General features: G+C 49.1%; 10 protein-coding genes across 10 annotated transcripts; 5 read left to right on the top strand and 5 right to left on the bottom strand.

Moving 5' to 3' along the window:
* Positions 1–308: 308 nt before the first annotated feature.
* N7503_001075 (DNA replication licensing factor MCM7) lies at positions 309–2920 on the bottom strand (the record flags this gene model as incomplete). The annotated part of the gene is made up of 4 exons (XM_057060636.1): positions 309–377; positions 434–2351; positions 2414–2547; positions 2609–2920. 4 exons carry the CDS (start codon positions 2918–2920, stop codon positions 309–311), a joined length of 2433 nt encoding a protein of 810 aa, XP_056927559.1.
* An 856-nt stretch (positions 2921–3776) lies between these two features.
* N7503_001074 (VWA domain-containing protein) lies at positions 3777–6206 on the bottom strand (the record flags this gene model as incomplete). Its single annotated transcript, XM_057060635.1, has 2 exons — positions 3777–4678; positions 4733–6206. The coding sequence occupies 2 exons, from the start codon at positions 6204–6206 to the stop codon at positions 3777–3779; spliced, it is 2376 nt and encodes a 791-aa protein (XP_056927558.1).
* Positions 6207–8004: 1798 nt separating this feature from the next.
* On the top strand, positions 8005–10707 carry N7503_001073 (uncharacterized protein; the record flags this gene model as incomplete). The annotated part of the gene is made up of 5 exons (XM_057060634.1): positions 8005–8115; positions 8171–8410; positions 8463–8541; positions 8601–10629; positions 10689–10707. The coding sequence occupies 5 exons, from the start codon at positions 8005–8007 to the stop codon at positions 10705–10707; spliced, it is 2478 nt and encodes an 825-aa protein (XP_056927557.1).
* Positions 10708–10831: 124 nt separating this feature from the next.
* N7503_001072 (ATP-binding protein) lies at positions 10832–11824 on the top strand (the record flags this gene model as incomplete). Its single annotated transcript, XM_057060633.1, has 1 exon — positions 10832–11824. The coding sequence occupies one exon, from the start codon at positions 10832–10834 to the stop codon at positions 11822–11824; it is 993 nt and encodes a 330-aa protein (XP_056927556.1).
* Positions 11825–13781: 1957 nt separating this feature from the next.
* N7503_001071 (TolB family protein) lies at positions 13782–15958 on the top strand (the record flags this gene model as incomplete). The annotated part of the gene is made up of 3 exons (XM_057060632.1): positions 13782–13992; positions 14047–15697; positions 15754–15958. The coding sequence occupies 3 exons, from the start codon at positions 13782–13784 to the stop codon at positions 15956–15958; spliced, it is 2067 nt and encodes a 688-aa protein (XP_056927555.1).
* A 302-nt stretch (positions 15959–16260) lies between these two features.
* N7503_001070 (S-adenosylmethionine-dependent methyltransferase) lies at positions 16261–17926 on the bottom strand (the record flags this gene model as incomplete). The annotated part of the gene is made up of 3 exons (XM_057060631.1): positions 16261–17187; positions 17244–17540; positions 17660–17926. The coding sequence occupies 3 exons, from the start codon at positions 17924–17926 to the stop codon at positions 16261–16263; spliced, it is 1491 nt and encodes a 496-aa protein (XP_056927554.1).
* A 552-nt stretch (positions 17927–18478) lies between these two features.
* Positions 18479–21946, bottom strand: N7503_001069 (uncharacterized protein; the record flags this gene model as incomplete). The annotated part of the gene is made up of 4 exons (XM_057060630.1): positions 18479–21612; positions 21684–21709; positions 21763–21801; positions 21861–21946. 4 exons carry the CDS (start codon positions 21944–21946, stop codon positions 18479–18481), a joined length of 3285 nt encoding a protein of 1094 aa, XP_056927553.1.
* A 144-nt stretch (positions 21947–22090) lies between these two features.
* Positions 22091–23261, top strand: N7503_001068 (uncharacterized protein; the record flags this gene model as incomplete). The annotated part of the gene is made up of 5 exons (XM_057060629.1): positions 22091–22143; positions 22210–22366; positions 22429–22872; positions 22941–23111; positions 23163–23261. 5 exons carry the CDS (start codon positions 22091–22093, stop codon positions 23259–23261), a joined length of 924 nt encoding a protein of 307 aa, XP_056927552.1.
* An 81-nt stretch (positions 23262–23342) lies between these two features.
* Positions 23343–24253, bottom strand: N7503_001067 (uncharacterized protein; the record flags this gene model as incomplete). The annotated part of the gene is made up of 2 exons (XM_057060628.1): positions 23343–23761; positions 23821–24253. 2 exons carry the CDS (start codon positions 24251–24253, stop codon positions 23343–23345), a joined length of 852 nt encoding a protein of 283 aa, XP_056927551.1.
* A 521-nt stretch (positions 24254–24774) lies between these two features.
* N7503_001066 (uncharacterized protein) lies at positions 24775–25800 on the top strand (the record flags this gene model as incomplete). Its single annotated transcript, XM_057060627.1, has 2 exons — positions 24775–24818; positions 24906–25800. 2 exons carry the CDS (start codon positions 24775–24777, stop codon positions 25798–25800), a joined length of 939 nt encoding a protein of 312 aa, XP_056927550.1.
* Between the last annotated feature and the right edge of the window lie 673 nt (positions 25801–26473).

The raw sequence follows: 26473 nt of genomic DNA, 5'->3' as shown, positions 1-26473 counted from the left end.
GGATTCAACATGATAGGTAGCCTTGTGGGAAGTTGACGTTGATCTGTATCTATTCAGGGCATACAATATTCCATTTCGCTCCTTTGGAATCAAAGAATCAAAGTTGTCTTTCACTATTACATTGAGATCATATAGTATTCCAGTCAAATAATCAGTAGATTGGGAATACGATTTTGATTGAACAATCACAAGAACCAGCCCCCGGTCCACAATACACCTGAACACCCATCGCCGTAATCTACCAGTTTCACAAATGCAGCTTGAGACGCAAAAAAAAAAAAAAATCAATCAACCCCAAAACGAGACAGTTAACCCATCATTTCGTCATCAGCGTTGACGAACATCAGACGCGCACCGTTGTCAGAAGTTTGCCAGACCTGGTAGAGAATTAGTATCAAGCGTAACAAAAATTGTAGTAGGGAATAAAACTTACGTTCATCTCTGCGTACTCGTGGATGGCAGTGGTGAGCTGGTCCTCGGTGAAACCCTTAGCCAACACACGCTCGCGAATACGGCGGATGCTCATAGCGTTCTCATCATCATCTCCCACGGCGGCAGCACCGCTCTCCCACAGATTACGGATCAGCGTGTAGATCTTGCTAGTAGGAGTGTGATCGGCACCAGCCTCCCGATCGTTGTCGAGAGATGACCGGCTGACTTCGATGATGCGCAGGGCCTCATCGACATCCTCGCGGACAACCTCTTCGCTGAACCGGAGACGGGCCAGGGCCTGCGAGAGACGGACGATACCGAGCAGAGTACGAGGAGTGACGTGCGAGAACTGCTGCTTCTTGGCCTCATCCTTCTTCTGTCGCTTGCGCATGGCCACGTACGCGCCAACCATGTACTCAGAGACGCTGGAAGGAACAATGGGTCGGAAGGTGCGAGCCTTGGCAATGTATTGGCGGACTTCATGGGGAGTGAACATAATGCCCGAATCCTCAGTCTCGGGGTGCTTGTTGTGCATGTGGACGTAGGTAACGTGGTTGGCCAGTTCCTCGTCGGAATCCCGAGACGGGGTATCCAGGAGCAGGAACATGACATCGAAACGGGAAAGCAGGGCAGCGGGAAGGTTGATGTTTTCGACGGGGGAGATGCGAGGGTTGTATCGGCCATACAGCGGGTTGGCGGCGGCCAAGATTGAGGTACGAGCGTTAAGGGTTGTGTTGATACCAGCCTTGGAGATAGAAATGGTCTGTTGCTCCATGACTTCATGGATGGCAGTTCGGTCGGAGTCCTCCATCTTATCAAACTCATCAATACAGCAGATACCGTTATCAGCGAGAACCAAAGCACCTCCCTCCAGGACCATCTCGTCGGTCACCGGGTCTCTCATGACAGCGGCAGTCAGACCCACACCACTGCTACCACGACCAGTAGTATACACACCACGGGGAGCAACCTTGGTGATGTATCGAAGCAATTGAGATTTAGCCACACCAGGGTCACCCATCAGGCAGATGTTGATGTCACCACGAATGTGCATGCCGTCACCCATCTCCTTGGTAACACCACCGATCAAGAGCAGAAGGAGTGCCTTCTTCACATCAAGGTGACCGAAGATCTCGGGAGCAATGGAGCGGGAAAGGAACTCGTACATGTTGCCCGAGTTCTGATACTGCTCAATCTTGCGCAGAGTGCGAGCATCCATACCCATGTCTTGGTAGGACTTCTTGTGCTGGGTGATGTGCTGAGCCTCAAGGTAGGTATCGGTCAGGAGACCAGCGCGGATTGCGCGGAAACCAGTGTAGGGAGTGGGCAAGAAGATACCAGCGATATCCACGATATCACCAGGGTTGACGGTGCGGGTGAGAGCTCCGTGGCAGTGGATAGTCAGGGTTCGGGGAATGTGACCGACAGGCACTTGGTCTGCCATTTCCTGGATCTTGACCTCTTGGAAAGGAACGAACTTTGAAGCACGGGTAGAAAGGAACAGCTGACCCTTAGAGTTGTTCTTCTTGCAGTCTTCGGACAAGCACTCAGTAAGGGGAGTGAACTGCTTGGTGACGACGGGCTGGAAAACTTCGGATCCACATCGGTCGCAAGTGTAGGCATTAATCTGGACTGCCGGCTTCACATCGGAAACACGAGTTGTGATACCGCGCACAGTAATCAGGCTACCCAGGTGCTCGCCGCGCACATTTCGAACCGCAAGTGCCTTTCCAGCGAGGTCGCTACTGGAGCTGGAGGGGGTGAGAGGCTTGAAGTTAAGGGTGTATCGGCGGGTGAGTTCCGGGGGGAACAGGCTCGCGGCGTCGGCGGCGTCCATGTCAGCCTCGGCGGCGGTCTCGATCGTTTCATTGCGCTTGTCACGCTGGGACATGATCACATCTAACACATCATCCTTGAAACTGGATCAGGTTAGTAAAGAAGTCCACTTTGTGAGAGCATTGCCGATATCAACGCGACGTACGAGATATCCTTGGTTCCTGCGGGCATCATCGCATCAACCGCCTGTGAAAAGACATCGATATAGCGCTTGGTGTTCTTTTGAACGGACTCGACCAACTTCAAAGTTTGCTGGTCCTCGGGGAAAGATTTTTCGAACTGCAATTGGAACCGTTAGTCATTGCCAAGGTGAGGATCAAAAAAGTGGCGGTAGACGCACAGTCTCGAGATCATCCAGCTCAATCAGGATGTGCGTGGAATCTCTGTTGGCAACGTCCAGCAAAATATCCATATACTTGAGTTTAACCTGGCGCTGCTTCCTCGCGCTCCGGGTCTGAGCGCCTCCCTCAATATCGTCCATCATATCGTACTCATCGCTGGTGCGGTTGCCGTCGATGTTCAAACCCTCCAGGGCCTCGGTCGCAGCAGCCTCGTCAGTGGACTGCATGGTCTTGAAATGCTTCAAGAAGTCCTTGAAGCCGTCCAATTGGGCGGCATAATCAACCGGAGCATGATATTGTAGTAAAGCCATCTTTGGTGGTGGGGGTTATGAGATGCGCTCGGATGAGAAGGAACGCAAAAGTGGTGGGGAGTGGTTTTTGCGGCGAAATGGATCTCCAGCCCCTAGACACACGAGAAACACGAAACGCGTCCAAGACGCGCCAAGGAATTTTGGAGAATGAATTTGATTGGACAACAACAGACCCACTAATAATTAACTGCTGATCGAGCTATGCTAGGGAAACAGGTAAGCTCAGAATAAGTATTGAGGCAAATTGTTGTATTGAAGAAGCTTATTTTGAGTCTGTATATGATTCGATATATCTCTATTGAAGCTCGTCATATATTCTTTGAGGGAAAGCAGGCGCAGCTTAGCTGCAGTCCACCAATAACCTTAAATGTAGTCCATATAACTTATAAGCCAGGGGATTCAATCCGGTTATGCAAGAGTATGGGATCATGGTGTAAAATGAAGTGTGAGAGGAAGACCCCGGTGGCGCTAAAGCTATCCTCACAGATTTCTCAACTCCCCCATATCTCCTTAACAAAAAGATCATGACGCTGTTACTTGGTGGGAACATATGGGTAGGTAAAAGTGGTCATATTGACTGTAAATGATTTCGAATATCTTACAGATCCATACTTTTCAAAGGTAATGTCATAACATTACTGGACATTCATATGTCTGAAATTTTATAAGCGCTAATATTCAAAGACTACTATTCTACTATCAACAATACTACCAGATATTTGCGAGTCCCCGAAATTACCAGCTTTGATTTCCTTCTACTACATAACTCACTTGCTTCACTACTGTAAAAGCATTTTAGCCGCATGATGCATTACTACATATGAGCGGATGATTTTCATGGGAGAAAAGGAGATGACTATCCGTGATGCAATGGACGTGGACGTGTGAGCGGGAGACTAGATGCTCCAAGGGCTGGTTGGCGAGGAAACGGAGTATATCGCGGCGGGGACGAAGGTGACGACGGTGACGATGGTGGCTCAGAAGCGGGCAATTCAATCGGATCCCGATCAGATCTCAACTCAACCAATGGTGTAGACGGTACGTGCAACGGCACAAGGTGCTGTTGAATCTGCCAGTGTCGCGTTTCTTCTAGCGATGGCAGCTCCACAGGCACCTGCTCAAGCTGGGTTCCGGCTGATTGACGCCTATCATAACGAATTTGCTCCGGTGAGGGCAGTTCAGCTGTGGAATGCTGTAAATCTCTGAGCTCGGCCATTGAAAGCTCGCGACCGAGGTGTCGTTTGAGCAGTTCATGGAGGATGAAACGCTCTGCAACGTTTCCTTGGGCTTCAACAAAGGAGATTCGGGGATTGACCTCGCTAATTCTTTGTAGCTTGTTTGCATGCCGATGGTGACTGAGACTGCCTTCAACACCAATCAAGAATATGGTAGTATATGCCCAAGAGAGACCCAGAAGCTCGAGTTCGAATTCATCCATGTCGCTTGCTTCGCCGTCAAGTATTAGAAGTAGTCGTAGGTTGGGTGTTTCTGGACCAGGCTGCCATCCATAGATTGGATGATACTTTGCTGTGTTGAAGTGTTTTTGGAAATGCAGTTCCTTTATCTTTGCCCACCCTGTCATGACTCGTGTCCGTCCACCAAATTTGACCTTTTCCCATAATTCATTCATATTCCATCCATTGACGGTCCCTAAGTAGTTGGCTTGGCTGGAAAAAGTGATCAGTGGATAGCCTTGCCATCCTTGGTCATGATTCCCCAGTGAGTGGATAAAGCGACGAATTATCGCTTTTGCAAGGTCTTTTGTGCAACGTTAGCTTATGATATGCAGAGCTATATCCTGGTCATATTCACCTTTATTCTTTGGCTGACTGGTCTTGACAAAGCCTGTAATGAGAGACTGGTTATAGTTTGGTCGTGCAGGGCTGAAGTCCATAGAGCCCGAAACATCCAGTAAAATCATTGTCTCGTCCGTCTGCGACATTGGGGTGTTCCATCTGAAAGAGGACCTGACCTGTTTTGAGTAACCATGAGAGGTATTCTGGGTATGACAGATATCCTCAGGATCATAGTATGCTGGTGGTATATCCACTGCCGAGTCCAATCGAGTGCGAGCCATGTCTAGCGCTGAAACAATGTCGGGCTTTATAACAACACCACCTGTATCTCGGTTGCTCAGGGTCCAGTACAATCGTTCCTCGGCGGTGTTGTCATAGCCTCTCCATGCAGGCGTGACCCCTCGCCACCCTACAGCAGCATCAATGGAGAACCTCAAGGGATTCGAGGTCTTTGTTTCTTCACTCCAGGATATAGGAATAGGCTCAAAATAGCCTGCACGTAGGAGGTGAAGATATTGCAGAGGCTGATGCGTTCGAAGCTCGTAGACTTTCAGAGAGATTCCAACCGTCTGCTGATAGACCGTTACAACGTGTCTATCGTAGTCGTCTTGCCATCGACCCTCCTCTTCTGTGAGGATTTCCTGACGACGTTCGAGTCCCCCAGAAAACTTTTTTTTAAAATTTCCGGCAGCTCTTTCATCAGAGCTCTTAACGGACAGAGCTTTCTTTATACTGGCACGCTTTGACGGTTTATCAGTTTGGTTATGGCCATTGGACATATTTGATACCAAAGACTCTAGATGCTCAAGATCCCAGATGTTGAAGGATGGCTCCAGGGCCTGGACAGCGATTTTTGCCTTTGCATTCAGACTCGCATCCAGTGCTATCATCTGTTGGAGGAAGGTTGCATGATTTTGTGGATCGGGTCGGACATTTCCAGATAGCGTTGCTCCTGGGAGTCCATACGGCGAGATAATCACGGTTGAATATGGGTTGTTCTTGAGCAGGCGCAAGTGGGTACAGTCGTCGTATGGCTTTTCCCCGGGGTATATCACGGCTTTGGACCACATCTCCTGGGTTTGAAGGCGATCAATCTTCCGTTTCTGGTACTTGTGCACGGCACATTCACAGAGTTCATTTGTCTCATGTTCGGGCTCGATCTCGGCATTCCAGACCTGACTAGATAGTTGAACGCTGTGAAGCATGTCTTGCATTTCTTGCTCATCCTGAACTCTGATCTTTGCCGCCTCAATCAAAGCATTGCTATGCGGTCGGCGTGTGCTGTTTTCAGATGTTGTTCTACCAGGTGGTTCCGGGCTTGTAGTTGTCGCGCTTATTGATGCGCTCTTGCTTGGAGGGCTGAGTGGATATGATGGATATGCTGGAGGGGAAGCGGGTGGTGTGACTGTGGCCACGACATGATTGAAGTTGACGGAGTTGATTGAGCTGCGCATAGAGGAAGGCGGTCGATGATTATTGTATCGATCCATGTTGTAGTATTAATTCTCGACACTATTTGGAACGCGTCTCAATTAGAGGCCTGAAGGATCAGCAAGCCCTTGCAGTAGGTAACTGTTAGAGCGCACAAAGCCGATGGCTCGGCGTCCGGCACGAAGGCCAGAGAGCGTTAGTTATGGTCGATTGTGAGATATGAGCAGTGGAAAGACTTTCGAGCAGAAGAGAAGCTATATGCACAGCGCCAGAACAATCTCGTGCTCTCACAGAGTCACAACTTCGTTACCCCCTCACCCCCTGCATGCCATGTGGCACATGTCAAGATACACTCTGGACTAAATTTATATTACGAGCACGTGCTGGAAGTCTGTCAGATGAGTGGGTCGTTCCAGTGGATCCGATTGCGGCTCGGCGGTCCAAGCACTGGCCAATTTACGCGATAGGCTAGAACCAACGGAGCATTATGCATCTCCAGGTGGGAGCCTCACCTATTTATGGCGCGGGAAATGTTCCTGGATTTATCCTTGCCCGGTGACTAACAGCCTTGGAAGGCACTTGGGTACCAATTACTTTTTGCTACTTCCGCACCTACCAGCAATTGCCAAGATGGAAGCCTGCTCACGGTACTCAAACTCGGCATGTATCCAGGTGATATACTAGACTGCACGGTCCGCATCTACTGTGGATTTCGTTTAAGATCGTCAAAACTTTCTTCTTTTTTACGGCTCCGTAGAAGAACTGATTCAGGTAACATATCCACTAACCTTAATTATAACTCAGATGCCAAGGTTGTTATTGCTACTACCTTCTCATAGGAACTTGAACCATCGATCTTTTCTTCTAGTAATTTTCAATTAGCCATTACTGTAGGAAGTCGTCAGAATGGAAGTCAACTGTTACTGACAGGGGCAATCGGTTGAAACAATCTCTGCTCTTTTCAAGAAGTTCGAGATCAAATGCCTTGTTCAGGAGCGGCAAGCACTGGAAAGGCGACCAGCTGGAACTATACGGGTCACATCACCAGAGTTTGGCCAGATTGGCTTCCACATGAACGAAATTTCAAGCCTTGTGGCCATTAGGGAATGATTTGTGATGATAGCTTGATATGAGGAAGGAAAAATTTCGAAGTTGGTAGGAGAGGTAAGATCTTAGGACCTAGAGTGGGGGGGGAGGAACAGTCAGAAGAATCTGAAAAGTTAGCATTTGTTCCCTTATACCCCCTAAAGAAAAGAAATGATGTAAATATGAGCCCTGCCGGTGTAGCGGTCTAAAGTCCCTCTGCGGTACCTGATCAAGTTCGCTCGAGACAAGTGCGTTGGCTGGTGATGATTTCCGGTCCTAGTTCAACGGCTAATGTTACTGGAGGGCGGGTGGGATCCGGCCTCTGGCTGGGGACAAACGTAATGATCTTCATTTTTTTACTTATTCTTCACCAACTTCATGTTTTGTTTTACATTATTACGATTTTTTATGGGGCTGTAATGTGATGAGAGTACAGGAATTGAGAATAACATGCTGCCGTACAGGTTGTTGATTCCAAACTCGCTCATGTACCCTGAAAATCTTATTTCCCTAGACTTTTCAAGATGAAAGGTTAATGGTTCGAGTCCGGCTCTAGTCATTCGTTTCTTGATTCGTCTTCACCAACACTAGTTACGCTCCACCTGTTCAATGAACACTACTGTCGATGCGGTTACCCCGGATTGGTGCCTGGGTGCCTGAACACGCATCAGCCGAGGTTCACCGCGGACCGATTCCCGGGCGGTGACAGTAGTATCTTAGAGACCCGGGGAATGCCCCGTTCCCCGCCTCTTCTTGTGAACAGCTCTAAACATGGCGCCCAAGAAGCCCTCGACGACGGCAGAAGTCGCTCTTATTCCCTTGAAGAACTGTCTCGTCAATCTACCACCGTCCCTTGTCTCCTTGCTGGTCAATGCAAACACGGTCAGTCCCGAAGGTCGCTCCCGATCGCTTTCCCGGCTAATTCATGTGATTGCAGGCTGCCCAGAATGTCATAATCGAATTACAATTTAAGTCCGCGACTGGGAAAGCCAATGGAGCTTCGCCAGAGCGATCATGTTTCTTGGGCTGGACAGGTATGCCGAGTAAGCGCAGGCTTGCGCCAGTGGTGGGTCGCGATGGTATCAGCACCGGGTACAACAGAGAGCAACAGGAGGTCTCGACTGTGGAATTGGACACGACTTTTGCAAGACTGATCGGTCTCGTCGAGGGGCAGAAGGTAGATCCCACCATGTCATCAGTGAGCTCGCGTGGTTGCTAACCCCTTACAGGTTGGGCTACTCGTGCATCTCGATCCCCCCGTCGCGCATACCATCAATATCGAGCCATTGACACCCGAGGACTGGGAAAGTATGTCGAAATAGAATCCCAAACTCGAGACCTGGAGCTGACTTGCTGCTTTACCATAGTCATTGAGCTGCATGCTACCTTTTTGGAACTCAATCTATTATCACAGATCCGCGCGCTCCCAAATCCTTCCTACACTGCGGCGCAAACGGAGCATATGCATCCGCTTGCCCTGCATCTCTCACCCACATCGACCGCGAATATCGTTGTCACCTCCCTGGATCCTACACCATCTTCTACTTCCCCGTTCGCAAAGATCGCGCCCGATGCCGAGGTCATTGTTGCCCCGAAAGTCCGATCGAAGACCAGTAAACCATCTCGAGGGGACAACCGAAGCAACGCTGGAAGCAGCAGAAAGAGCACTGGTGGTCGGAGTGCTTCAAGCACGGTCCGCCCGAAGGGTAGTCGGTCTGACTCTAGCAGCCGAGGTGCTCTGTACCTCCGAGGCGTGGACCGTCGGGCAGCCGATGATCTCTTTGATGCTGACATGGACGAGGATGAGAATGATGGTCTCCGCATCTGGGTGGATCCGGAAATGTTGGCGTCTCATGAACTTAGAGGCGCGAGCTGGGCGTGTGTCTCGATTGTGCAGCCTTCAGGACTCAAACCTCCGGTTGATCCCCAGCAACAACTGGCCCAGCAGGAACAGAAATCCCAGGAAGCTGGTGTCCCTACCACTAAACTGGTAGCAAAGCTTCTTCCGTGGGAAGACGCTCCGGACAATCGGCACGTGGCACTGTCCACGTTGTTGTCTACGGCCCTTGGTGTGGAGAACATGGTGGGTGGAATCGTGCGTGTGGAGGCGGCTCCACCACAACTACATCGCTCAGCGGTCAAAACACTCAAGGTGTACCCGTTCATGTTTGATGCTTCCAAGAAAAAGGATGGTCTTAAGTTCGGCTCTGACACTGCTGCCTCTCGAGATGCCTTGGCCGAGCGTCTCAAAGTGATCTACGGCAGCACTGGGTCCGATGTTGGATTGTTCTCAGGACCGTTAACCGATGGCATGATCTTACCCCAAGTCGAAAATCATCCTGCAGTTTCTTCCTTTGATGGTGCTATCCTACGGTTCGATCCCCCTTTGAAGGGAGGTGCGGATGAGACAAAGTCGATGTTTGGGTGGCTCTTAGGCTCTGAAGCTATACTCAACCTTGAGGTACAGGCTGAGATTCCCAAACCATTCGACTCGGCCTCATCGGCTCTCCCAACCGAAGATCCGATACCAGAGACTGCGCCTCAACTAGTGGGGATCGATTCCCTAATCTCCCAGTCTCTGGGTAACCTGACAAAGTCTTCATCTATCCTATTGACCGGTGGGCTTGGCGCTGGAAAGACAGCTCTCGCGCACCTTTTGGCTCATCGCTTGCGTAAAGACCATCTTTTCAATGTCAAGTACTTTTCCTGTCGCAAGCTCGTGACCGATGAAACTCGTATCTCGAACATCAAGGAAGTTTTAAACCGCCTTTTTATGTCTGCTTCTTGGTGTGCTCGTCTCGGTGGACAATCTGTCGTGATTTTGGATGATCTCGACAAACTGTGTCCCGTAGAGACAGAATTACAAGTTGGCGGAGACAACGGACGCAGTCGCCAGAACAGCGAGGTTATTTGCGCCATGGTCCGAGAGTACTGCTCTCTGAACTCCTCCGTTGTCCTGTTGGCCACAGCCCAGGCTAAGGAGTCTTTGAATAATGTGATTATTGGTGGCCATGTCGTTCGGGAGATCATTAACATGAGAGCTCCCGACAAGGAGGGCCGTCGGAAGGTGCTAGAGAAGCTCACCAGCCAAGATAAAGCCACCGAGGCCATCAATGGCCATACACGGACGACCAGTTCTTCTACACAGGACTCATGGCTCGATCCTTCAAATCCAGGGAGTCGGCCCAGCTCTTCTGGTGGAGATGGATTTGTTCTAAGCAGGGATGTAGACTTCCTTGAGCTTGCTGGTAAGACTGATGGCTACATGCCAGGGGATCTCGTGCTCTTGGTTGCCCGTACTCGCAACGAAGCCCTCATCCGCTCTGTTCAAGATTTGTCCACCGACTCTAAGATGATTACTCTTGGGCTCGAAGATTTCGAAAGTGCGTTGAAGGGGTTCACTCCAGCATCTCTTCGTAATGTTACCCTTACCTCATCTACCACTACCTTTTCAGCCATTGGTGGCTTATTTGAGACCCGCAAAATGCTGTTGGAAACTCTTCAGTATCCTACCAAATATGCACCCATCTTTGCGCAATGCCCACTGCGTCTGCGATCGGGTCTTCTTTTGTACGGCTTTCCTGGTTGCGGTAAGACCATGTTGGCCAGCGCAGTGGCCGGCGAATGTGGCTTGAATTTTATCAGTGTCAAGGGTCCTGAGATTCTGAACAAGTACATTGGTGCCAGTGAAAAGAGCGTTCGTGATCTGTTTGAAAGAGCACAGGCCGCACGTCCTTGTGTGCTGTTCTTTGATGAATTCGACAGTATCGCCCCTAAGCGTGGACATGACTCCACTGGTGTGACTGACCGCGTGGTCAACCAGCTCCTCACTCAAATGGACGGAGCGGAAGGTCTCTCAGGCGTGTATGTCCTGGCTGCCACCTCTCGACCAGATCTAATTGACCCGGCTCTTCTTCGTCCCGGTCGTTTGGACAAATCTCTCCTCTGCGATATGCCCTCCCACGCCGACCGATTTGACATTATTCAAGCAGTCAGCGAAAAGCTGAAGATGAGTGAGGATGTTGCAGCTCGCTTCGACGACATCGCCGCCCAGACCGAAGGATTCTCTGGTGCCGATATCCAGGCCGTGGTGTACAACGCACACCTAGAAGCCGTGCACGACGCATTGGGTGACCGGACTACTGACAACACCAAAGCCAATTCGAAGCCTAGTGCCTCAAAGTCCACAAATACCTCCAGCAAGTCATTCATCCAATTCCTCTACTCCTCTTCCGAAGAGGCGTCCGGGAAGGTTTCAATGCCCGCCCCAGCCATGGTTGCAGCGAAGTTAGACGCAATCAAGAACTCGCGACGCCGTCAGCGCCAGCTTGAGAATGGCACCACTCCTTCCGGGCCTGCGAACGCTGCTGCAACCAACGGAGCCGAGTCTGGTCCAGATGAGCTCCGTGACGAAATCATCGTCCGGTGGGAACATGTCGAACGTGCTCTCAATACGACCCGCCCCTCGCTTAGCTCTACGGAACGCCGACGGTTGGAGGGTATTTACCGAGAGTTTGTGGTCGGGCGTAACGGCGAGATGCCCAATGGTGAAGCGGGAAATGAGATTGGAGGGCGAACGAGTCTGATGTGATCATCTCGTGCATGCCTTCGCTTAACATCGTCATCTCGATCGAAACCCTGATGAAGTATTTATTTGTATATATTACATTTGCATGTTTTGGACGATCTCTTCCCTGTACCTATTGATCCACGAACATTCGCAACAGCTGCAATTTTTTTCCACTTGTTGATAGTGCAGGTGCTTTTGTATCGTTGAAAGCCCTCCTCAAAGCAATAGCTCATTGATGGCATATTAAAAATTCGCAATTGGTAATAGACGCTACTCCTATTTCGAGCATGGCGCAGCCCTGTGACCGTTATCTCTGTCAGATCTCGCGGGAAAGCCGTCGGAGGGAGGCACCAATCTCCACCCACCTTTTGAATATTATATTACACTTCTGCCTATTCAGGTATCCTGACAGATGCTAAAAAATGACTGAAGAAACGGTGAGTACATGGATATTTTTAGGTTTGGGCGGATAAGAATTCTACAACCACTCGAGACGGAAACTTTGAAATGATCGGCAATTCTACAACACCCCAGGTTTCGCACTCCAAGCGAAATTACGATGTAACCCAGATCCGTATAATCTTACTCCGTAGAAGATCCATTGCAGAAACCCTTATCTTGGCATCCTGAAAGATCTATGATAGCGGCCGGGTCCCTCCCGCCATAAGCCCGCGGCGGACACGATCGGAAACGTCCGAGCGGTAAACTTCCAAGGTTTATTCAGCCACGAAAATCATACCCTGAATGATATCACTGGAAAGGCGACTATGTCATGCCTAAGAATAGCGGTCGACATCCTAGGCACCGGAAATAATCCGTGCGCCACGTTGGTATACGCAAGCGTGTAGCGGATGTTCTGTGTACTATTTCTTAGGTACAGATGCAGGCACCGACGCCAAAAGTGAAAATCACGGCATTAGTGGCAATGCCAAGAACCCTCACGGACTCGGACGGATGCTCCGTACGGATAACTCACGCTTTGTCCTATGTGGGGATGCCAAGGGCAACGGCTGCTTATTGCCTTCATCGTAACTGGGGAAATCAGGCTTCGGTTATTTAAAATCTCTAAAGTGACAGGTTTTGCGTAGAATGCCAAGAGCAGGACGCATAATTGGCTTGAGCAGTGGGGTTGATGGGGTGTAGAATCTTGGATCCGGAGATGGTTTGCAATGGTTCAGGTCTGTAAAATGGGAGGATGATTTCATTCGGACCTAGTTACTTGTTGAAGAGGTGGCGCAACAAACCTACAAGCAAGGTTCTAGTGCCTGTAGTCTAAACAGACTATGTCAGGGGCGGCATATAGGCTGACCATGCAATAATTCGGAGATAATGTAGATCGAGAACAGAAACCAGTTCTATTTCTAATCCTTGCGATTCCCTGTAACTTTCTACTACGGCTTTGGATGCTTGATAAGGGTGGGATTTTCCAGCTAAGCTTGTTACGTATGCTCGGGGCTGGTCCCTTAGGAAGGGATCGACGACGCTAGCCATAGTCACTCATTCCCATTGGTCAGTTAGGGCTTGGCTCATAAGTCCGAGACCCTCCTGATTCTTCTCCTGCAACTTATCAAGTGGGTCACAATGTTAAGTCATACCGCGATATGCTTTCTGGAATGCAGCGATGATTACTATACTCCAAACGCCATTGCTCAATGCCGTGGTCCAATGACAGATTTTCTGTCTTGCAGAATCACCCGTGCCGTTGAGGCTGGACAAGCCCGCACAGCCGAAGCGATGTCGTGTCGTCCCGCGTGCAGATCCCAATATACGCTTTCTCGGTGTTACTGGGTTTGCAGAACTCCAGAACCCCCCTTCGACGGAGGAGCCGGGGAGGAGCCCGAGGTACCCCAAGTGGGGAAAGCCAAGACGAAGTCTTTTATACTTATACCCGCGCCAATCCTCCCCATTTCTGGACTTTTCAACAGCATTCGTCTTCACTTTTTCTCTCATTCACCTTTGTCTTTTCATTTGAGGCGAGATGCGATTTTTTGCTGCTGTTGCCGTTGCAGCTCTCGCAGTCGGCTCTAGTGCCGCAAGCTGCCCCTATGCAGAGCGTGCCGCCGCCGCCGCTGCTGCCCCGGGTTGCCCATATGCGAAGCGTGCTGCTGAGGCCGCTGCTGCGCAAGATGCTCATGCCCCTAAGCTCTCCAAGCGGGGACCTATTGAGGGCAAGAAGGGTATCTTTTACAGTGAGTACACCCTGTTCAGTCCTATCAATCGAGATCAGTACTAATCCATTGAAGTGAACCGTATTGGACCTTCCGGCTCACAATTGTGGATTGCCAATGCCGATGGTAGCAACAAGACCCAATTGATGGGCAATCAAACTAATGCCTTTGACTACCACCCGTCCTGGTCACCAGACGGCGAGTGGATTGTCTTCACCAGCGAGCGCCGTGGAGCCGGCCAATCTGATTTGTACCGGGTGCGACCAGATGGAACCGGCCTGGAGGTTCTTGCTGATACAAACTCGGTCGAAGATGCCGGTGTCCTATCGCCAAACGGCAAGCAGGTCGCCTACGTTTCGACCCAGGGTAACTACACCTGCAACATTTGGGTTAAGGACCTCAAGACCGGTCTGGCACACAATTTGACCGACACTGCTGCTACTCGCAGCAGCAATATCTGGCCCTCTGGTCACTTCCGCCCCTCTTGGTCTCCTGATGGAGAGTGGCTCACCTTCTCCTCTGACCGTGACACTGACTGGACCGGCCACAGTGAGGGTACTGGTTGGGAGCACACTCAGAACCTGGGTCTGTATGTGATTAAGAAGGACGGCACTGGCTTCCGCCAGCTGGCCTTCGAGGACGGCTATGCATTTGGTACTCCCCAGTTCTCTAGCGACGGAAAGCGTATCATCTACAACAACATCACCCGCGAGAACACATACTATGCTCACGGTGTCTCCGAGGAGCAGGAGTTCATCGAGTCCCAGATCTACAGTGTCGACTTTGCTACTGGCAAGAAAATCGTCCCCCACACTTCCGGCAGCTACCCCAAGTTCGGACAACACTACATTGCCAACTCTAGCAACGTCGGTTACTTCATCAAGGCCGGTGACTACGAGGGAATTCACTACACCAAGCCTGACGCTACCCACAAGACTTTCAACTTGACCAACCTCCGTGACCCCTGGTGGTCACCCGACGGATCCAAGGTTGTCTACGGTATCCCCAACTGGACCCAACAAGCCCCCGAGCTGGAGCTTTTCAGCTATGACAACGAATGGGCCTACCGCTACATGGATGTCTTCCCCTTGCACAACACTGTTGTCAACCGCATTGCAAGCACCCAGAAAGTCCTCGGCAGTGCCAACGGCTCAGCAGTCTCCTCCGACCCTCTTTACAACGATGTCGTCACGGCCCTGAACTCCTACGACATCTACTCCACTAGCAACTCCACCCAAGTCACGCTCCTGACCGAGGGTGAAGCCGGAGCCTTCCAGCCCACCTGGAACGCCGACGGAACCGAGATGCTAGTCGGTTTCGGTGGCTGGTTCGTTGACCGTGTCGATATCCCCGCCACTATCATCCACGCCTACGCCAATGGCAGCTCCTTCACCAGCTTGACCAATACCTCCGTCAACTCCGGTTTCCCCTCTTGGTCCCCCGATGGAACGGCCTACGTCTACCGTCTGTGGAACATGGAGACTGGTGCTCCGGAGGGTCTGCAGCTCCACAACTTCACCACTGGCAAGACTCACAGTCTGACCGTCGGCTGGGACAACACTCCCGGCTGGTCTCCCGATGGAGAGCGGATCGTCTTCACCCGTAACAACAATTGGACTGTTTCCTACGGATCCCGCTGGTGGGCGGATCGCTTCGATATCTACACCATCCGTCCCGATGGTTCGGAGTTGACCCAATTGACTGACAGTCTGTCCAACGATGCCCAGTATGTCCACTTAAGCCCCACTTATGATGATGAACGTAAACTGACTTTTCTTTTAGCGCTGTTTGGTCCCAGGATGGCCGTATCATGTGGAGCACCGGTATGTACGGCTTCAAGGATGAGAGCTCGCTCTTCGACAACACTTTCCAGCCTTACGGACAGATCATGGTTATGAACTACGATGGTACCAACAAGACTCTGCTTACTGATACCATTTGGGAGGACTCGATGCCGCTGTATATGCCCAATGAGTATCTTGAGTAGCGTGCGTGATGCATTTTGATGTTTGATACCAAATTGTATATAGATTGATCTCATGAAATTGTGACATGCCAAGAATCTCAATAAATTATTTTTCATGACTACATCTTGTGTTCTGGGTTTTCCGAGGGTTAAGAATTTATCCACAACGACACCCCGAAGCTATTAATTACGTAGTCACTTTATAAAGTACCCGTGGATCTAGTGGTACGATAATCAGCCTTGGAAACTTGGAAGTTCATGTATTATGATGAATCATATCTAATGCACCAAACTTTAGGTATTAGACGATCTTAAGGTGTTAGCTACTCCCTCTCCAGAGCAACCTCAACAACCTTCTCAAGCTTCTTCCAAGCCTCAGCAAGCATCCCCTTAGCCTGCGCATTCTTACTAAGATCAATGCCTTGCGCTTGAAACTGCTCATTAACCTGCCTAAAATTGGCCCCAACAAGTCTCCTAAATCCAGGCACAGTACAACTGTCCATTTGGCGACTCGCCAGATCAGCAAGTACATACCAAAGCACGAAATGGAAGTTAATCCCGTAGTCCTCCAGTCGCACCGGATCCAGCGGACTAGTCTCGAAACTCTGCGAGAGATATATGGCTAGTTTGGCTAGGATCCACGCGTGGAGGTGTCGAATCGGATGTGCGGGGCTGTAGAGCACGGGATCAACCCGTAGATAACGGATAGCAGCGTGGATGAATGCGGCACTGAAATTGTTGGTTGCGAGATAGGAGAGAATAAGCTGATCTCTGAGTTGGGGGTATGGTTGACGGGTTAAAGGCCAGTTCGGGTGAGAGGCCAGACGATTCAGAGCTGAAGTTAAGGATTTGATTGCCTCTTGCGGGGTTTCGTTCGAGGCTGATTGGAGGAGCTGGAGAGCTTCGCGCTCGGCTACGTCGACCAGTGCTGTTGGGTCGTCCTTTCCGGCTGTGGAGAGGGTTTCGCTTTCCGGGGCGTTCACACATTTCGTGCACTCGCATGTGAAGAAGTAGCGCTCTGAGAGCTCGCCACGGCGGACGTGGCAGGGGGTGGTAGTGTCGATGTAGGAGATAAAGACTTGTTCGCCCTTCTTTATTGGCTTGAGAGCTTTGACGTAGAGCTCTTCGCCATCGAAGCCGACTGTCGCGTTGTAGTCACAGCTGTGGTTGATCAGAGCTGCGTATGGGTGGAGATAGAGACCGATGCGGTCGTATAGAGCTGTTGTGAGGTTGAAAGAATTCAGATCCAGCTGTCATGATCTCAGTATACATCCATAGACCTAGGTTGAAGTGTTGAGATACATACCCGGGCGGCGTAGGCAGAAATAGCTTCCTCGGTCATATCGGTTTCAGAATAATTTTTAACAGCTTTGGTTGTGAGGGAAACACGCTCCATCTGAGTCTCATTCTTCTGAATATCGGCGATATGTGTCTCTAGATTGGAGAAGACACCCAACTCCTGGGGAGAGTATTTGCCCTTCCCAGTGCGCAAGACCATGCGCAATAAAGCACGAGCATTGTTGGGCAAGATCTGAGGCTGCAGCTTCTGGAAGATTTTACATTCCATGGAATGAGCAAACTTCCAATCTTTAGATTGGCAGGTCTATCCATCTTAATTCAGCAGTGAACAGGAAAATCAAATATATTCGAACATGTAATGCACAAAGGGCAAAATCAATACATCCGCAATCAACACAACTATAGAAATAGATCAAAACTCACCCGATCACAATACCGAACCACCCGACATCCAGTGCAAGCTTTCAAATCCGCATTCCCTTCCTGCATCTGCCGTTTACCGAAACACCCGGAGCAGGTATCGTCCAGACGTGAGGAATCCAGAACCGCAACGAAAGGCGTTTGAGCGTGGACGACATCCCCGCCAACCTTAATATCTTCGGTCGCGAACAAACCATTACCCATGCCATTGGGGGCAGGGCCCGGTACTGTCTTGGTAGTAACTGATGGCAGGGAATTTTGAGACGACATTTTGAGGTTCTAAGGTTGACTTGATTGAATTGATTTCTATGCGACGAGGTTGTTGATGGGCTTAGTCAGCCTCGCTTCGGCCTCAGTGATAAGAAACTTATAGAAACGTCACTTGTACGATCACATACAACCATTATTCAGGCCCAGGAATATATATTGGCAGAGTGTTAGATACGTCTCACCATATTTATGTAGTTGGATAACTTTGATTCGATTTGATTACGGGCAAAATAGAAGATTGCCGCCCGGAGCAGAATGAGGCTCTAGGTTAACGGTGTTATTGCCCCTTATGAAGAGTCGGACCACATCGATTTTATTATATTGAATGCCTTGAATAGGCGGAGTAGGATGGTTCCTAGCCAAGAAGCTCTCTTTTCTAGCAAAGCTTCGAGAAATCCAAGATGACCCTCTTTGGCAGCAACCCAAATGGATGGCGAGGATTCATACTACAAGGCGCATTGGAAAAGCCCGAAGACACTGAACGAAAGAAGAAAGGAGGTTCCGGGGAAAATAGCTTGACTCCATGTGACTTGGCGATGAAAAGACCCAAATCTATTCAGAATCCTCAGGATCATCAGAATCCTCAAAATCTTCGAAATCGCCAGAGCCTTCAGAATCTTCGAAATATTCAAACCGTTCAGAATCTTCAAAGCCTCCGAAGCCTATAAGTCCCTCACATCCTTCAAGATGTTGAGACTGTGCGGAGCTCCCAGAATGCTGAGGCTCTATAGAATCTGGAATTCTCACATTTCCCATACCCTCCACCTCGAGCAAATTAACAGGTAAGGTACTGGATTCTGAAGGTTGTTTTGTGTCTTTGCGTATCGGACCCACCCCCTTCAGGCCTTTTTCCAATACATCATTGCCAAATGCCATATCAGTCATTTTCTTGGTTACGTGAACCTTTTCTCTTTTTTCGGTAAGTATTTTGTCCACTCCAATTTCGATGAAATCATGCACGCAACCTAATCTTATGATTTCCTCAGTCATGAGGATTCTCACTCCTTCTTGCTGAAGTAGGACGTCCAACAAATCATAAGGAGCCCACAAGGCCGAATTAACCTGAGGAGGTTTCATGTCAAAACAATAAGGATCTTCCGAGACAGCTTGAATTACCCGGTCTGTGATACAGAAAGGCGCCTCCATCTTCCCAAGGAGAACCTTTAGGACAGTGGCTCCAATTCGCTTATTTATCAAGGCCTCTAAGATCATTTCGTCAGTGATCTTGAAATCATGTCTGTGTGTCAGAAGCACATTGAGCAAAGCGGTTCCAGTCTCACTTCCAGTCTCACGTCCATACACAACAGCATAAATCATATCATCCGTAATGATACCAGATCCTTTGTGTTTGACCAGAAGCTCCACCATAGGAGATCCTAGCCTTCGATTCGATATTGCTATATTGACCGCTACGTCGGTGACTTTGACGTCTGGTCCCCTCTCCTCAAGAAGTACGTTGAGCATAGCTAACCCGTTTTGCTCATTGGCCACGACTGAGTGAATCATTTCTGGGGTGACTGAGATATCCGCTCCAAAATGGTCAAGAAGAACCTTCAATACACCGTCTCCACATCCTGGGTTTTTTATAGCTATTTTAGCTAGCAAATTGCTGATTTTGATGTTGATTCTTCGACGCTCAAGCAGAAGCTTCATCATAACTTTCCCGGCTGGATAACTTGACGCAGCCGCCATCATTCCGCCGACAGTGATCTTGACACTGGGTTTATGAAGCAGCATCTCGAGCATAGCGATTCTATTTTCATTATTCTGTGCGGCTGCCATGATAATTGTGCCGCTGATTGTAACATCCACCGCCGATAAATCAAGCAGGATGCCTAGAACCTCCTGCCCACTCTGTGTGTTTCTTATCGCGGCTCGAAACACATCTTCCGTGATTTGGCTAGGTGAACCAATCGCAAGGAGGCTCTTCATCATATTGCCTGCATTCCTCTGATTTGCCGCGGCAGCTTCAAAGACTTCCTCTGTGATCTGGGATCTAGCACCCGTTCGTTCGAGCAGGAGGTTTAATATAGCCTCTCCGTTTTCTCGGTTGCTAATCGCGATCTTAATCAAGTCCTCGGTGGCTTCCATCTGATGATCATTCAAGAAAGATGCGACCATATGTACCAATCCCCATCGTGCTGCCCAGAATATAGGCGGCTGTTTCTCTTGCATGCTCTTCACCCAGAGCAGCCTATCAGAATGATAACCGAGCCAAAATGAACTCGATCCTTCATCTACATCACATAGACTGGCAATCTTTGTAGTCCAAACGGGCTCAATGAGGCCAGCCTGTTGGGTGTGAGGGATCCAATAATTTGCGGCGTAAAGCAACAAACCATGTTCCGGTCTTGAGTCTTCGTGTCGTGATTTATAGTCTCTCCGAAATTCACGGAGAAGAAGATAGACTATGCATAATTTGGCGAGAATCGAATGAGCAGTCTGCAAATCAATAGAGTGTTGCCACTTCCCTTGAATGGCCGTTTTTCCTTCCTGTCGGAGTAGAAACTCTCTTGCCGTTTGGTGGATAAGATGAACACGAGAGTCAATTATCTTGACAAACAAACCGCAGGCATCACGTATCCATATCTCTCTTTTGTTTGGTGTTTCGAGATCCAGATCGAAACAGGATGTGGATTCAGCTTCAACCTCTAACGCGACATCAATCTCGGATAACGTCAATGGTCGTTGCGCCGCGACAATGATGTTTAGGAGTCGTTTTCCTTCTTGCTCATTCCTTTCACTGCAACGTTCGAGAATCTTTTCATATGCTTCCTCTAGGTCTTGAGGTAGTTCATCGATTCGCTTCAGCAATTTCTTTTTAGTCAAACCAAGGTTCACCCTAACTATTTTCAAGGTCAGATCCAGCCAGAGGTAAGTCGTATTCTTAATCTCAGAGAAGCGTGACTTGAGAACTTGTCGAATTTCATCCGAGAGTCCATTCTCACTTGCTATGTGATCCACTTCGGCATTCATAACCATGTTGATTTCAAGGCTAATAGCCCTCAAATTATCCTCTCCACTAATATGTATACCACCGAGGCGAGTATTTCCAAATCGATTAATCAATTTGGCGAATCTTCTTTCAATGTCAACATATGGACGACTTGTAACTAAGAATTTTGTCTGTGATCCTGTCATGCTTTTTTCTTGAGGCTTGATATAGAATCGCTCCAACTCTTGTATAAGTCTCCCACGGTCGGGTTCTCGACATTCGTCCAGTGCATCAAGAATGCAGATGACTTTGCCAGCAGAAGGATCGGAGACCGCCGAAAGAAGTAGCCGCCACAAAACATCAAAGTCGGCCCTGAGGTGATCGCCATGCTGGTCCACTGCTTTTCTGGCGTGCTTCTGAAACAGGTCCTCTCGGTTGACGAATAATTGATGCAGAAGAGCGCAGATTGCCGCTGCTGCATGATCTTGCTCTCCGTTATCTTTGAAAAAAAAGTAGCAGATGGTAGCCGATCCATCATCAACAAGCCTTTCATCAATGAGCGCTTTCGAGAGCACAGACTTGCCACAGCCGGGATATGCGGACAGCCACAAAAGATAGACTTGATTGTCATGCTTCCAATCCTGGAACGTCGGGCCATCTAGAAACCATTGACACGTGCCAGAAACCCGTCCACGGTTGATGTTTTTCTGTTCTTCGTACGACGAGGCTTTGAAAAACCGCGGCGCGGGGTCTAACAGGAAGGAGTCAGCTTTTGATTTGACAGAAACTACATCGGCACATTGCTAAATCTACATAACCCACCATTTCGGGATATTACTAAATTTTGGCTACTTGGAAATTAATATCAAGGCTTTAGTGGCATATAAATGAGTTAACATACTTTTGGATAACTTGAGTTCCTTGATTCACGACAACGCCGCTATCATTATGAAAAGAGGTTATGGTAGACATGGGAACGGAGAACTTCCAAAGACTAACCTCTCACAAGGAAGAATTTTGGAGAGAAAAGGGAGCAGCTTTGGCTGAGGGAGGTAGATCTGATCGGGCGCGCTAGCCTCATGCATGATACGCTATTTATACCTGAAACGCCCTAGCATGCCAGTCATGACTCGTAATCACAGCGGCTGGGTGGTTAATACACCAGTGGATCGCCTTGAATTCCGTTTACTTTTTCTGGGACCTTTAGTATCGAATAAGAAAAAAAGGAAATGTCGCAATGCGGTCTCTCTGTCTGGACCTCTCCAGAGAATGCGACTTTTGAGTATGTACTCTACTATCCTCTTCTCCACCCCTCCCGTAAATCCATAGCTGAATTTGCTTATTATAGTATTGTGTTTGTCCATGGTCTGCGAGGGCATCCCGAGAAAACCTGGACTAAAGACGATATTTTGTGGCCGTTAGATCTACTTGCCTCTGACGCTAAACAATGCAGAATTATGAGCTTCGGATATGATTCTGCTATCGTCTATTCAGATACCGCTCATGTCACTCAAGGGAGCCTTTCAACGGCGGCTCGTAGCCTCTGTGCCTCACTTGACACGGAAAGAACTACGCCAGAGATGGTGAGTGTAGCTCCTCAACCCACTGCTCTACCAGAACAGACTCACAACGTAAAAACCAGGCCAAGCGACCTATTTTGCTGGTGGCTCATAGCCTTGGGGGGCTTGTGTGTGCTACCGCAATAGTACTGGGTGATCGAAGTGCCAAGGGAGACAGCATTGAGACTATTGCGAGGCACGTGCAAGGTATGATCTTCTTCGGCACACCCTTCGGGGGCTCAAACTTAGCAAAATGGGGTGATCTCATACGCCGAGTGTTTGATGCGGTGAAAAAGACGGACAGAAGCACACTCAAAACTCTTCAAGCGGACTCGAATGACCTGAAGTTACTGAGAACAGAGTTTCCTGATGTGATAAGAAAGCGAAATGCAGGAGACAACAAAGTCAAGATTTTCTTTTTCTTTGAAGAGCTCGATACGTATGGGCAACGTGTAAGCTCCCTCGCTTTGCAACAACGGAACAAACAAGAACAAACCGGATACTGATCAAGAAGCGATAGGTTGTTGAAGAACATGCTGCATCATATCAAGGTCTTGGCGAAATACTTCCCCTTCGCTCTGATCACCTCGATATGTGTAAATTTACGTCGAAGGAAGATGTCAAATACAAGGTGGTAAAGGCAAAGATAATGGATGTCGTTCTCAATGTAGTGAAACTTACCCCGCCAGAAGTGAGTCAACCATCCCCCTCCCTGAAGTCCCCATACTGACCATGGTCTAAGTCCGGTAGTCACATCTTCTACAACTACGACAAAGTGATCAACCAGTTTGGCACGGGAGGCTCCATGCATATAGAAAACCAGACATTCAACTTCGGGTAGATAGTGGTGGGACATGACAATGATACAGAAAAGATATAATGTCTCGCGAATTTGATTTGTAGAATAGCTTGAGCTTCAAAATCACACTGTGTCTTCACCAAACCCAACTTCATCGAGAGCCGAATCCCGATTGATCATTGAAGTAAATAGTCCATAGGGGAGGAATGTGTTGCAGAGCCAACTGAGAGTCGAAGCCTGCCCGCGTCGAATGAAAATGCTGGCACCACTGAGAACGTCCTCAACTATGTTCTTCGCTGCGATGTCGACATTCTGTTTGTTGGGGTGTACCATGGTCTTCTTGTGGCGATCTATGACCGCCGTTATCCTCCGATAATGCGAATGCGGCGGCAGCTCAAGGTCCGCGATATTGACGGGGTCATTTCCGCTGGTCTGGACGCCGCCGAGGATGACTGTAACTACCCGTACGCCAAGAGGCGCCATCTCGAGGCGCAGCGTCTCGGAAATCCTCGTTCCAGCACTTCTGGAGCTGCTATATACACCTGTATATCAGGAAGCCTCAGCGCCTGGGGAATGTTCAGAGAGAAGAGTTAGGACCTACCCGCCCATGCAAATACCATTTCACCAGATACTGAACTGACGTTGCACATGATCCCTTTGGCCTTGATGAGCATTGGTGCGAATGCCTGCGCCATGGCAACAATACTCCAAACATTGGTGTCGTAAACCTTCTTCGCGTCGTCGAGGGATGCGTCCAGAAGCGGCACTATAGCGCTGACGCCTGCGTTGTTGACAAGGACATCGAGTGTCCCTCCTGTATGTTTCGCAACAGCACTTGCACATTGGCGAATAGAAGCGACCGAAGTGACTTCAAGTTCGACAATCTCTATGCCATCTATTTCAGCTAGAGAGCCGGCCTTGGCCCTGTCGCGTATCGTTGCGAAGACCTGGAAGCCTTTTGCGCGATAAACCTTTGCCATTGCCGCCCCTAAACCTCCATGGCTACAGCCGGTAATTAGGACCGTTTTAGACATCCCAGGGCTTGCTCGTGGGTTAAATAGTTGCACGTATGTATTGAGGTAGTCGATAGTATGTAGAAAAACATCGGACAAGACTTTATTTATCTATAAGACAGGAAAGTAATTATTCAATCATCTGAAGTGGATAAAACGACTCGAAGCAGCCAAATCCGTCGGTGTCGAAAAGACTCATATTCAATGAGCTCGCAACGGATCGAATCCGTTAAAGTTGAGTAGGTCGAGCGGAAATGAATACCACCGGGATCATGCCCGTGAGTGCATTGCAACCAATGAAACCATGAGTTACGAGTTCGTAAACGGCCTTCGGGGGTAACGGACTTAGGCGGAAGGAGCAAATCCGTTGGCATGACACGGAGGTAAGTCCGGCGGCGCTCCGTTCGACGAGCACATAGTGTCTTTGAACCTAGCCATTCCTACATACCATCAACTGAGGTATTTGTATCTCCTGTCATAGTCTGTCCCGCTTATTAAAACTATGGAGAGAACAAAGCCAGTCCTCAGCCAATCTGGCACCTATGGCCAAGCTTGCAGGCAGTGCTACAAGGCAAAGTGCCGGTGTGTGCGTATCTCAAATGGTGATAAATGTGAAAGGTCAACAAGTGACACGAGTCTCGAAACAAATGACATTCAGCTTATTATTCTTTAGATGTTTCCGTCTCAAGAAAACGTGTCAGCCATCAGACTCGGTCCGCAGGCGTGATTTGCAGACAGCTGAAGAGTCCGATGCGCGGATCGCTCGGCTGGAAGACAAAATGGAGAGCTTATTAAACGTAATGCAATCTTTCATCGGTTCCTTAGGGCCTTCTGAGTTTCCCGTCAACATCCTTCAACCACTTCGACCCCTCAATGGAGAAAGCATTTCATCATCCACGACGTACACGAATGGCACTTCAATAAATACACCGGGTGCTAACGTAGGCTTCAGTGAGGGGCCGACATCTGCGATGGATCTGATAGCCACTGTACCACCGAATCTAACTCCGTCATATCTGTCTCACAATTCTACCCTGTCTATCTCTGCTTCATCGCCAAACCCAGCAGATGAACGGCTCAATTTCTTCCGTTACCGAATGCTGCCATACTTTCCTTTCATCGACTTGACCCCCGGCATGACAAGCAGCTATCTGCGCCGAAACAGGCCTGTCTTGTTCCAAGCCATCCACACAGTTACCACATTCTCAACACAGGAAAGACTAGCTCAAGTTGAGGAGCTGAAGCATCTCCTGTTCACATCTACCTTGCTTAAAGTCCAGTCAAATATAGACCTACTACTTGGATCATTGACGTATCTAGCATGGAGTACCGATGCTTTTCTTGGCAAAGCAGACCTCATGTCTCGCCTCCTGATGCTTGCGATTTCACTAGTATATGACATGCGATTGTTCAAGCCACCTTCACAGGATGTGCAGCTTATGATGACTATCACCCAGGGGCGGAATGACGAAAACAGTCATAGCCTCAACGATGAAACGCCGGACGCCTTATTGGAAAAGCAGCGGGCAATACTTGCATGTTTCATCTTGAGTTCTAAGTGCGCATGACCTCGCTGATCCTCTATTAAATCTCTTTCAAGCCTTGGTTCTTGGGCTTACGCAAAACTAACGTGTGACTATCTAGTATTTCGTCACACCTTGGGCGTCAAGACGCGATACGATGGATACCTCAGATGGAAGAATCGCTTCGAGTCATCGCGACACAGAAGTCATGCCCTGGGGATGAATTATTTGTCTATCAAGTACGCCTGCAGCTGTTAAAGCAAAAAGGAGATTCCGTTCGGCAACAAGACGAGTCAGATTACTCCTGCACAGGAACGGCTCCTGCTGGGGCCTCAGCTCCTCGCTTAATGTATATCAAGACGTTACGAATGCAGTTGCATGAGCTAAGATCTTCGTTTCCCTCGAATCTTCCCCAGATAGGTGAGTAGTCCCTCGGAAGAAACAACTGGCAATTCGTTTCCTCTGTGGCATTGCTGATACCTTCACCTGGGAGAGACCCAGGCTTGACATACAGACATTCTCAATATACACGCGCAATATGTCGAATTATACATAAACCAGCTAGCTTATTCCGTAAGCCAAGACTCGCTTCATCTAGGTCTATCTCGACAAAGAGATGGCAGTGAAAGCTTTCTGGGATTTGAACGCCTAAAGTGTTTGTGGCAGTCGGTTGAGAACATCAAGTCATGGCTGGACGATTTCTACAGAATTCCTTGCT

This window comes from Penicillium pulvis, assembly GCF_028828015.1.
Source record: "Penicillium pulvis strain IBT 33274 chromosome Unknown contig_10_segment0_segment0, whole genome shotgun sequence".
Taxonomy (NCBI): Eukaryota; Fungi; Ascomycota; class Eurotiomycetes; order Eurotiales; family Aspergillaceae; genus Penicillium; species Penicillium pulvis.
The sequence above is the reverse complement of the archived record's forward strand: the minus strand, read 5'-3'. Positions and strand labels throughout refer to the sequence as shown.